General features: G+C 37.2%; 1 protein-coding gene across 1 annotated transcript in view; it reads left to right on the top strand.

Annotated features, from left to right (window-relative positions):
- LOC136849330 (long-chain fatty acid transport protein 4-like) overlaps nt 1-9,929 on the top strand; it is a 431,083-nt gene extending 421,154 nt beyond the window's left edge. Inside the window, exons 18-21 of the mRNA XM_067122690.1 lie at nt 5,985-6,122; nt 6,571-6,728; nt 7,379-7,532; nt 8,783-9,929. Coding sequence (XP_066978791.1) covers nt 5,985-6,122; nt 6,571-6,728; nt 7,379-7,532; nt 8,783-8,940 — 608 coding nt within the window. The 3' untranslated portion in view covers nt 8,941-9,929. The remainder of the gene's footprint in view (nt 1-5,984; nt 6,123-6,570; nt 6,729-7,378; nt 7,533-8,782) is intronic.
- The last annotated feature ends 1,635 nt before the right edge of the window (nt 9,930-11,564 follow it).

An 11,564-nucleotide genomic window follows, 5' to 3' on the forward strand; every position in this document is an offset into this window, starting at 1 on the left:
AAAACCATATAAACACTACGTCGATATGAGGAGCGTAATAAGAAAAAGCTATATCTTACCGACTCGTCCTGGATGCCAGCGCACAGAGCGAAGCAAACCTCACAGCCGTCGGGGTGCCAGACAATCAGGTCATCTAACCGGACCGCACAGCCAGCGTGGGTCTGGCACACCACATGTCCATAGGGCTGCTGAAGAGAAGTGGTACACCCCGGCTCCTCACAACGAACAGACTGTAAGTGTAAAAAGTACATGAACCTACCACTCTAAGTAACCTAAAGCTGGAAGGCCAGGGTATTTCAGCTTACAACCGGAATGCTCCGGTGGAGAGAAAACCCCCTCGTCAAGGACGAGACCACCAAGCCATAAATTAAACAGAGTAGAAGGCAAGATACTTCCAGTCCCCGGAATACTCCGGCGGAATGAAAGGTTTGAGACAACAGGGACCCACCACAAGGGCTGCCAGCAAAAAGAACGGCGGAACCCCAGGGTGGAGCACCGGACTCAAAAAACATATACAATAAGAATAGTGGCAGAGTGAGATGCTCACTCCGCCAGATAATATAAATATATATATAATATTCAAGTAATATAATATACAAGTGATGGTAAAAATGAGAAATCCACTCCGGAGACCGGAGGTATCCCTTCTATCTCATTCACTCCCCCTCTCTCGAACCTCCCCGCCAGTGAAACAAGGTGGGTGAGATGCCCGTCATGATAGGCCAAGTATATAACATAAGCCGGAGCAGGCGTCAACAACCCAACAAAGCAACCTGACGGAGAGTGGATAAGATCCAGGAGAGAATGTTCGAAACCGCTCGAATCGGAGAGAGGTAAACGAAACATCAAAACAAACACAGCGCTGCCGGGGACTAGTTCTGGGAGGGAGCGAATCTCTCCACCAGAGGGAGTCCCCAACTCGGAGAAAACGCCATCTAGCGCCACCCGCACGAGAAGGGCAAGAGCTGGTTTGAGATGAGGGGGGAGGGAGGGTGGTGGGGTAGGGAAGAGGAGTAGGCTATGAGAGTGAAAACAGGAGACAAGGGAAAATGATTCACCCGCTCGACTGCAAGCACACGCCACGCCAAGAATATAATATGAACTTGGTAGGACGAGCCTACTCCAGAGGGAAGGGATGCGACCAAGAACTCAACGCCCAACTCCTGACTAGGCAAAGCCTAGATGAATACCCGAGCTTAGGCCTAGCCTAGGCTAACGGAAAGAGTAAGGGAAGGGTGGAGGAAGGGAAAACAGGGAGAGAAATTCTGTGCCGAGAACCAACCAGGACCGAAAAGGGGGGGGCAAAAAGGCGAATAGCCTAGAGGAGGCACACTCAATGAACTCTACTCCTTCGAAAAGAAGGGGGAGAACAAAGGGGCTCACTCTGCCACCCCCAAAACGGCCACAGAGGAAACAGCAACAAAACTCCCTCGACCCAATGAACCACTCCACACCTAACCTATGAGGGGGGGCGAGAGGACAAGGAAGCAATATGAGCCTAACATGATAGGCAAGGGAGAAAAACCCACACACGACATAAAATAAAAACCATCACACAATAAACATAAGAATAATTCTAAGAATAATTTCTAAGAATAGTGTGCTCATGCGAGGTGCGTAGCCTACCTCAGAGGAGCAGCTAGTCCTAAAGCTGCCGCTACCTCGAAGTGGTAACAAAATTAATATATAAAAGCACCAACGCCAAAATATAATAATAATAATATTAATATAATTAATTAATACCAACTAGGAACTCAACCTGGGGGGAGACCTAAGCGGGGTATGACGGGGACCTTATAGGGACTCGTATGGGTTCATAGAAAATTTTAACAAAACTCCAATGGAACCACCGCAGGAAACACCGCCAGGAAGAGATCCGGGGGAACAGATAAGAATATAACGACAAAGAGACAACCCCGACAGAAAAAACTGAAGGGGTCGCCTCACGGTCGACATGGCTGGCTAGGGGACGCCGTGGCGTCATAACAACAATCTCATAATTGTGAAAAAAGGGACAAATTCAGCCAAACTTATCGAAAAAACCCCACAATAAGATGGTACTTAACTTGGAGATGGTAAAACTGCTTGAAGACATGTCGAAACAGTTGTAAATCACCAAAAGGCACAAGCACAAAAATTCTTAAAGTTAACAGTCACGTGCTAGAAAATGGAATGAAGTAGGTGGCGCTGGTGTCGCCGGTCTGGCGGGCGCCTGTGTGTGGGAGCTGTAACGACTCACCGCTCTCTTCCGGGGGTTTTAACATAGGGATATCTATCAAGTGTAGCTCTGTGGTTGTGATCCTTTCACTCACCCTTGGTTATACCGACGTCTTCCTTAGGGAAGACGCTCGATCTGGGGGTAGTAACCCCAGCATTCCTGAAAGCTCTTTTTTCTCTGGTATATCTAGCAATTTATACCTAGAAATTCGTGTTTGAATGGAATTTCACCGGTTGACACGGGGCTGGACTCAGAAATTCTTCATTTATTTCTGACCATTTTATATTCTTACTATAGAAATTGTATTTTCCATATCCTTCCCACTTTTTCGTCTGTTTTCGCTTGCTTTGGAACGGACTGTTAATTCTATGACATTATGGTCTGAAATACTTGTATTATACACTATTATTTTTTTAACATAGTTCATCTCGTTCACAAATACTAGGTCTAAAATATTATCCTTTCTTGATGGCAGGTGATTTATTTGCTGAATGTTATGTTCTAGTAGCATATATAATAGCTTTTCAAATTGCCTCTTATCTTCTGTGCTACTATTACTCTCCTTTTTATATGTATAAATACAACCACAATCTCCTATTCGTTCTTTCCAATCTACGAAAGGAAAGTTAAAGTCTCCGGATAGGAGTATAGTCTAATCTTTGTGATTTCTACATATATCATCCAATTTGTCTATTATCATGTCAAACTCTTTAATATTAGGGGGGTCTGTATATTATGATGTTCACTAATTTTTCAGATTCAATTCTACCAGTATTAATTCACATTCTGTGTTACTATATTTCTCACAGATTTTTCCTTGATTAACGTCTCTCCCATATATCGCGGTTCCCCCTTGATTCCTATTTTTTCTGTCTGATCTATAAGTTTGGAAACCCTTTATCTGATCATCATTACCAGTCTCTTGGGAATATCATGTTTCACTTATATTCATTATATCTATTTTTTCAGTTTGGGTTAGTTCTTCTAAGAACTCTATTTTTCTTTTTGAGTTACTTGAAACTAAACCCTGCGCATTTGTCACTATGATGGTTTGCGTGTTATCCCCATTATCTAATATGAGTAATAATAAGGATTTTCCCATGTCTCTTTCCTGTTCTGATATGTTGTTCTTTTCTTCATTTCCAGAAATTCAGACTTTAAAAAATCTAACTTTTCCAATATATTTGATCTTCCATCTTCATATTTATTCATTTTGTGCTTGTTCCGTGCACGGTACCTAGGTGCTGATGCCTCATATTGCGGTGCTGACATTTCGTAATGTGTTGTTGGCTTACTTTTTTTTTTATCTCATGTTCTTTGTTCCTTTCTTTATTTGCTTCATTTTTACCTTGATTTTTAATATGTATTTGATTTGGATTTTTTTTTCATGGCTACAGGATGCATGTATCTACATTTTTTGTTAAACCTACATCCTTTTCCTTCTCTGCACAATGTGATTTTAGGACTGTACAAGGAAGTTTCCACACAGTATGCAATCTTCCTTTTATTCAAGATCTTTTTCTTTTGTTGAGGAATCATGTAACATTTCCCCCACAATCATGTAATGAAGGTTTAGTGATGGATATATCACCTATGATAAAATTCCCATATTGTGTTAAGTCTAGCAGGTCGTATGGTCCTTCAGTATGAAGACCCAAACCCAAGGCAAGTGTCTTTCATTTGCTGAAGATATCTCAGGAACATTCATATCCCAGATAAGTAAGTGTGCACTTCTCTGTCTACCATATTCTCTAACATGTGGAAAATGCCACAATTCTTTGTTATCTTAGAGTGTGTCCACAAGAACAGACAGTGCCCACTGGGCAATCATTGTAACCAGATCATGATGGGTAGCAGGAGTGATCGTTGTTTCACGCCTTTGACCGCCACACATTGCCCAAATTACAAACAAAGGTAGTGAGAATAGTTGCCTATGGCATTCTCACTTCAGACATCATCAGTGCTCATTCCCCCTCCCCATCGTGATCTGATAAAAATGTTTGCCTGATGGACAGTGTCTCATCGTGTGGATGCACCCTTACTGCTTAATGATCTCTTTGGAGAATTAGACAACAGTGCACTCTTCTGCCATATCTCCACTCAAGAGATGCCATTGTATCTTCTGTTTTTACTTTTACTTCTTCTATGGCTCCATCATGGTGTGTGTATATGTGCAAGATGCATTGTATAATACACCCCCCCATCTTTCTCCCTTAATGAACACTATATCTCACTTTGACATTCTGTCTCCAGAGATTCATTCCTTGTCGTTTTCTACTCAGTCGTTTATTTTCTTTAATGGAAATAAAAATTCTTAGATTCATTAGCTCAAGGTTGTCTTCAATTTTTTGTTCCCTTTGTATTTCATCATACAGTATTTTCTGTGGGATTGATTTTCCCCCCTTTGGATGTCACATCCACCTGTCTTTTTTCTTCTCTTCTGATGTTACAATACAGAAATATGTCCTTATTAGGCACTCCCATGAAGTTATTTATCAGGAGGATAACTGGAGGACAAGAAGTCGGTTACCATAATATATTGAAAATGGTACCTCTTTTTTTTCCCTTCTGGTGTTCTACTTCTAAACGGCTAAGTTGACGTTTTTTAGGAGAGAGAATTTTTCTATCATATCCCCAGACAAGAATGGATATCCCACAATTCCCTCTGTTATCCCAGTGCTAAATGACTCCATTGAAGGGTTACATAAGAATGGCCTTTTCTATAATCCCCCAAACCTAAGTACTAACTAGTTGCATTAGAGTAACAAAAATGATCTTCCTTGTCATATCAGAGCATTTGAGCAGTATCTTAGACAGGTGGAGTCCATGCCCCTAGCATTTATATGTCTTAAGGTTGCAGGTTAGATAATTTTTGTAAGACCTTTTCTTCTAGTTATGAGAAGTTACCTTTTATAAAACTTTTTCCTCCAGCTATTGGAAGTCATCTATTAGAAAAACCTTTTCTTCTGTCTGATAGAAGTCACCTTTTATAAAACCTTTTCTTCTAGCTACTAGAAGTCACCTTTTATAAAACCTTTTCGTCTAGCTATTAGAAGTCACCCATAAAGCACACCAACCTGTATCAGATTAGGAATGCACGTGAATAAGGTCAATGTATGCTATATCAGTTTGTTTATTTAATTAAAGCAAATTCGTGTGGTACGGACTTGGTAGTACTAGTTAACCTTCTCTGTTTGCCTCAACTATTCTTTTTGCCTTAACTATTGTCGAAAGGCAGGTAGTTCCCAGAACGCCTTCATCATTATTAATTTTCGTCTTTTGTCATCTCATTTCATTCCTTGAGACATCCCACATAAAGCACCTGGATATCTTACAAGTCATGATGGGTTTCTTTACCCGCCCATTTATAAAGTTGGTATATATGAGTATCTTGGAAATTGTTATAGTGAGCCAACTTTAGCTGTGTGCAAGCTGAGTGTGCCTATTAGCTATGTTGTTGTTTTCAAGTTGCATGTAATTCAAACAGCCAATGTTTTCATATACCAGTAGCCTGGTACATCAAGCCCCTGAGCAATTTTTCCTACAGCTTAAGAGTTACTGACTACTGTGGTGTCTCGTTCTCATAATTTCTAGCATAACACGGAGTACGAATAAAATTACATGTGAAGATTATTGACTGTCCAATTGACCGATTAACAGATGTTTTGTGCTAAAGTATGGCAATAAAACTTATGGGAAAAATATAGGTACTGTGCATAAATGAAATAATACCTCTTTAATCTCTGATGCATTACATTTATTTCAGGAGAGCCTGGAGAATTTGTTGGCATAATCAAGAGGTCAGATCCTTTACGCGATTTTCAAGGCTATGCAGACAAAAAAGCTACTCAAAAGAAACTTGTAGAGAATGTTATCAGGAAAGGCGACATTGCGTTTAAATCAGGTAAAATAGACTTTTAACATTAGAATATATCAAAATAGGTACGGCAGCCAACTTTCTTTTATCTTTGTAAAGTTCAGAGTTAGTAATATGATGATTTGCAATTGCTTGATTATCATAAAGTTCTTGCAACCAGCAAGTCACCACAATTTTTTTCTTTCCCTTTTCAAATGGTTTGGGTATAAGCTAATATGCGTGTACTCCGCTGCTATGGTTCTGTGATTGGTATTCACTATTTTGAATTTAAAACTGTATAAGTTTTATTCTTTGGGGAGCTATGTTACCTGTACATGAGAGTGATAAATTTATCTAAATTCAGTTCCTAGTCACTCCTGTAGCCATAGAGATTTTCAGCAGGGAGGGATTGAACCAGATTTTGTTTTTAGAGATAAATAGTCACAGTTCTTCAGATCTTTTTGTTGTATTTGTATTTTGAATTCACGCATTTCAGGTGATATTCTAGTGCAAGATGAATTTGGTTACATGTACTTCAAGGATCGCACAGGCGATACTTTCCGTTGGAGAGGGGAAAATGTGTCCGCGACAGAAGTAGAAGGCATTGTTTCAAAAATTGCTGATCACAAGGATGCTGTTGTGTATGGTGTGGAGGTAAAGTTCTTGCACTTTTCAGAAAAATTAGTATATCATAACATTCTTTGCTAAGTACATGGATGACAGACGTTTCTGTGAAAGTGTATCGAAACATTTAATGACTGAAAGGCTATAAAACAAAGACATGTCACTGTTATTTATATTTATTGTCAATCATTACCTCAGAATTATGTAGACAGTATTATATTAAATATTGTCTTCTAAAACTTAATAACTTAATTGCAAGTGAACTCACTCACCTTCCAAGGAACGTTTTGATACTGGTAAAAGAAATGACATGCACCATTCTTTCCTCAAGACCGGTGCGAAAGACAACATTTCTATGGACACACTCTTCTTTTCCTAAACAGCCCTAGGGGATGTGGAGTCTTTGTAAAAGAAATTTTCCTTGAAAAGGAGTAGCAAGCTGTTGAGCATGTCTTTCATTTCAAGAAAATTTAGAAAAGTCCCAAGATTAAAAATTAAAATGAGTTAATGATGGAATCTAGCATGAACGTCTCCAGTTATGTGAAATTTTAGCAATTCTTCTGATATACTTAATAATAAATTAGTTTGCATCTCTTTTAAAAAGAGTATAAATGTTTTGTTGGATATTACCTCACATTTGTTACTTTTATTGCATTTAGTACAATATAACTCACATTTAGGTCCCTGGATGTGAGGGCCGAGCAGGCATGGCAGCCATTGTTGACCCAAATAACGAACTGGATATTAAGGAATTTTCGGAAGGAATAAAGAAACCTTTACCTATGTATGCTCGCCCGCTCTTTCTTAGAATAATCAGTGAAATTGATGTGACTGGTAAGTCCCTAATACAGTAGTCATTAGTGCGTGTATTTAGAAAGTGTATTGTCTGTTCTGAGTGAAATGTTGTTGATTAGGACAAGATTTAGAGATAAGGTAATTTTTATGTGTTTACTATAAGGAACAGATTTGTGCCATATGATGAAAGTACAGTTATGGCACACCTCATACTATGATAGGGAAGACGATGGTGACGATATGGTGGAAGATTGAGGGAGATTGAACGGTTGCTTGTGATGCTCTTTATTCATCTTCCAATTTCCAGTGTTTACAGAAATCCCTAGACTTTGGTCATTAAGTTCATATGATTGGTCTGGACTTTATTGCTGTTTTTGACTATGCTAATCGTTAGGCCCTTGTTTTAAAATGCAGGCAGATGGGAGTTGGTGGACCATTTCTTGATATTGTTTTTATTGAATTCTTAACTAACAGATTGCAAAGAGAGGATGCTGATAAATGTTTTATTGACACCAGAAATGTAATCTCTGGTGTTTCCCCATTGTATCATTCTTGGTCCTTACTTTTTTTTTTTATATATATATATATATATATATATATATATATATATATATATATATATATATATATATATGTGTGTGTGTGTGTGTGTGTGTGTCCTGTTGTTGAATCATTTGAACCTCAGGAGTTCAAACAGTGCAAATGCTTTTTTTTTTTGAGCTAGCTGGCACGCTTCTCGCTGCAGAGTTTATTTGTTATTTACCTTTTTAAATTTTACATTGGCACTCATCTTATTTTTCTTTGTTATATCTCTTTCGTGGGTTATTCTTTACTTCTCATTTTTCTTTCTGTACTGGGCTATTTTCCCTGTTGAGGTCATTGGACTTGTAGCATTCTGCTTTTCCACCTAAGACTGCTTTCTTGTAGTAATACCGATAATAATAATGTCTCTTTAGTAAAGAGTATCATTGTTGCATATATATGTTGTAAACATACATTTCATAGGGTCGTTACAATAAATTATGCAGATATTTTGGAACTGCTTAGTTAACTTGCGTTTACAGGGGAATAATAATTCATTAACCACGGAATTCAGTGCCGAGTGATAAAATCTTTGTCCATAAACGTTCTTCGAAAATATTTGGTCCTTGTCCTTTGTTTTGTGATATAGAATATCCATATGTATTAAGATGTCAGTGATTTTTGTCATTTAGCAGATGGGAAAGTGATGCTACACATTCTTTACATACTGTATCCCTTCTTAATTGTATATTATTTTTATATCTCAGGAACATTCAAGTTAAAGAAGCTGACTCTTCAGAAAGAAGGATTCAATCCCAGCTTGTTCGGAGGAAAGATATATTATCTGGACAACAAGTTAGGACAATACGTGGAACTCACTCCAGAGCTTTACTCACAGATTGAAGGTGGTAAAGCAGGCCTATGAGTATAATATGAAGATTTTCCTGTGCAGCAAGAATTAATTTCATAGACCAGTTTTGCTTAGACTTTAATTTTTTATTACAGGCTAATGCCTGTGTTAAGAGACAAATGTACAATTGCTATAAGTGAGTAGGCATTTCTCTGCAAGAATGTACTTTGATTTTATTAAGCTTTCATATATGATGCAGTTTGTTAAAAGACAAAGGTGCTCAGGTTTCCTGTACAAAGGAATAATTTTATAAGTTAATTGCCACATTCTTGTATTTACATGAATGTTTTCTGTCTGCAGGGCTCTTATGCAAATTATATGAGGACATGATTACAATACTTATATCACGATCTTGCAAAGCAAATTGTGAACAAGGACACAGGGAATATGTTGGTGCTATTATGTTGGTTTTTTTAATTCATGAAAATGTCTAATTTGTCCATATGATGCACTCCTAGCATATATGAAATTTTCAGTTGAGATGTGATGTAGGTATCCCATCTCAACCAGTTTAACCATTCAATTTCAGTTTCCATGAAAAATTATGGAAATTAAAGGTCGATAGTCTATTTTATGTAACCAATCATCAAATCAGTGTTTTGCATTATTAGATGTTTCAAATTGCAACATTCTGTTCCAGGTTCCTCTGTTAATTTTTAAGGTATTCCTGTTTCCCAGTTTTTCTAATGTGGGTCATCTTCAGTTCATTTAAGCCAGATGTAGCTTTTCTGTTATCATTTCAGTCGTCTCTTTCCTCTTTCACACTTTTTTAAGTGTACAGTGATGTCATTCCATCTTAATCTTCAGCTGTCACTTCATGTGACATCTTACTCCAGTTAACCCTTAAACGCCTACTGGACGTATCATACATCGACTAAAATTGTCTGTTGGGTGCCGAGTGGACGTACCGTACGTCGACTACAAAAAATTTCAACCTTCGGTCAACTTTGACTTGACCGAAATGGTCGAAAAACGCAATTGTAACCTAAAACTCTTACATTCTAGTAATATTCAATCATGTACCTTCATTTTGCAACAAATTGGAAGTCTCTAGCACAATATTTCGATTTATGGTGAATTTTTGAAAAACACTTTTTTCTTACGCACGGGCGGTAACTCGGCCGAAAATTTCATAAATTCTTTCGTCATTTTGTCGTAATTTTTGCAATCTTCTATATTAGCCGTTACATAAAGTTTTATATATGAAAATGTGCGCAATTTCATGTACAATACAGCAAATACAACCCATGGTTGTAGCTTTTATCAGTTTGGAAATATTTTCATATAAACCACAATAACTGCCAAAATTTCAACCTTCGGTCAACTTTGACTCGACTGAAATGGTAAAAAAACGCAATTGTAAGCTAAAACTCTTACATTCTAGTAATATTCAATCATTTACCTTAATTTTGCAACCAATTGGAAGTCTCTAGCACAATATTTCGATTTATGGTGAATTTTTGAAAAAAACTTTTTCCTTACATCTGCGCCAGAAATTCTTTCATCACGTTGTCGTAATGTTTGCACTGTTTTATATTAGTCGTTACATAAAGTTTTATATATGGAAATGTGCGCAATTTCATGTAGAATACAACAGAAAATAACTCATGGTTGTAGCTTTTATCAGTTTTGAAATATTTTCATATAAATCACGATAACTGCCAAAATTTCAACCTTCGGTCAACTTTAACTTGACCGAAATGGTAAAAACGCAATTATAAGCTAAAACTCTTACATTCTAGTAATATTCAATCATGTACCTTCATTTTGCAACAAACTGGAAGTCTCTAGCACAATATTTCGATTTATTGTGAATTTCTGAAAAAAAATTTTTTCCTTACGTCTGCGCGTGGTAACTCGGCCGAACATCTCAGAAATTCTTTCGTCATGTTGTCGTAATGTTTGCATCGTTTTCCATTAGTCGTTACATAAACTTTTATATGTGAAAATGTGTGCAATTTCATGTAGAATACAACAGAAAATAATTCATGGTTGTAGCTTTTATCAATTTTGAAATATTTTCACATAAATCACGATAACTGCCAAAATTTCAACCTTCGGTCAACTTTAACTCGACCGAAATGGTAAAAAAACGCAATTGTAAGCTAAAACTCTTACATTCTAGTAATATTCAATCGTTTACCTTCATTTTGCAATAAATTGGAAGTCTCTAGCACAATATTTCGATTTATGGTGAATTTAAAAAAAAAACATTTTCCTTACGTCTGCGCGGTAACTCGGCCGAACATCTCAGAAATTCTTTCATCTCGTTGTCGTAATATTTGCACCATTTTATATTAGTCGTTACATAAAGTTTTTATATGAAAATGTGCGCAATTTCATGTACAATACAACAAAAAATAACTCATGGTTGTAGCTTTTATCAGTTTTGAAATATTTTCATATAAATCACGATAAATAGAAAAATTCGACTTTCGGTCAACTTTAACTCAACCGAAATGGTCGAAAACTGCAATTGTAAGCTAAAACACTTACAGTCTAGTAATATTCAATCAATTAGCTTCATTTTTCAACAAACTGGAGGTCTCTAGCACAATATTTCTATTTATGGTGAATTTTTGAAAAAACATTTTTTACGTCCGCGCGCATGAATTCATGCATCATTTTGTGATAATATT

Source organism: Macrobrachium rosenbergii, chromosome 20 (assembly GCF_040412425.1).
Source record: "Macrobrachium rosenbergii isolate ZJJX-2024 chromosome 20, ASM4041242v1, whole genome shotgun sequence".
In the NCBI taxonomy this organism is placed as follows: Eukaryota; Metazoa; Arthropoda; class Malacostraca; order Decapoda; family Palaemonidae; genus Macrobrachium; species Macrobrachium rosenbergii.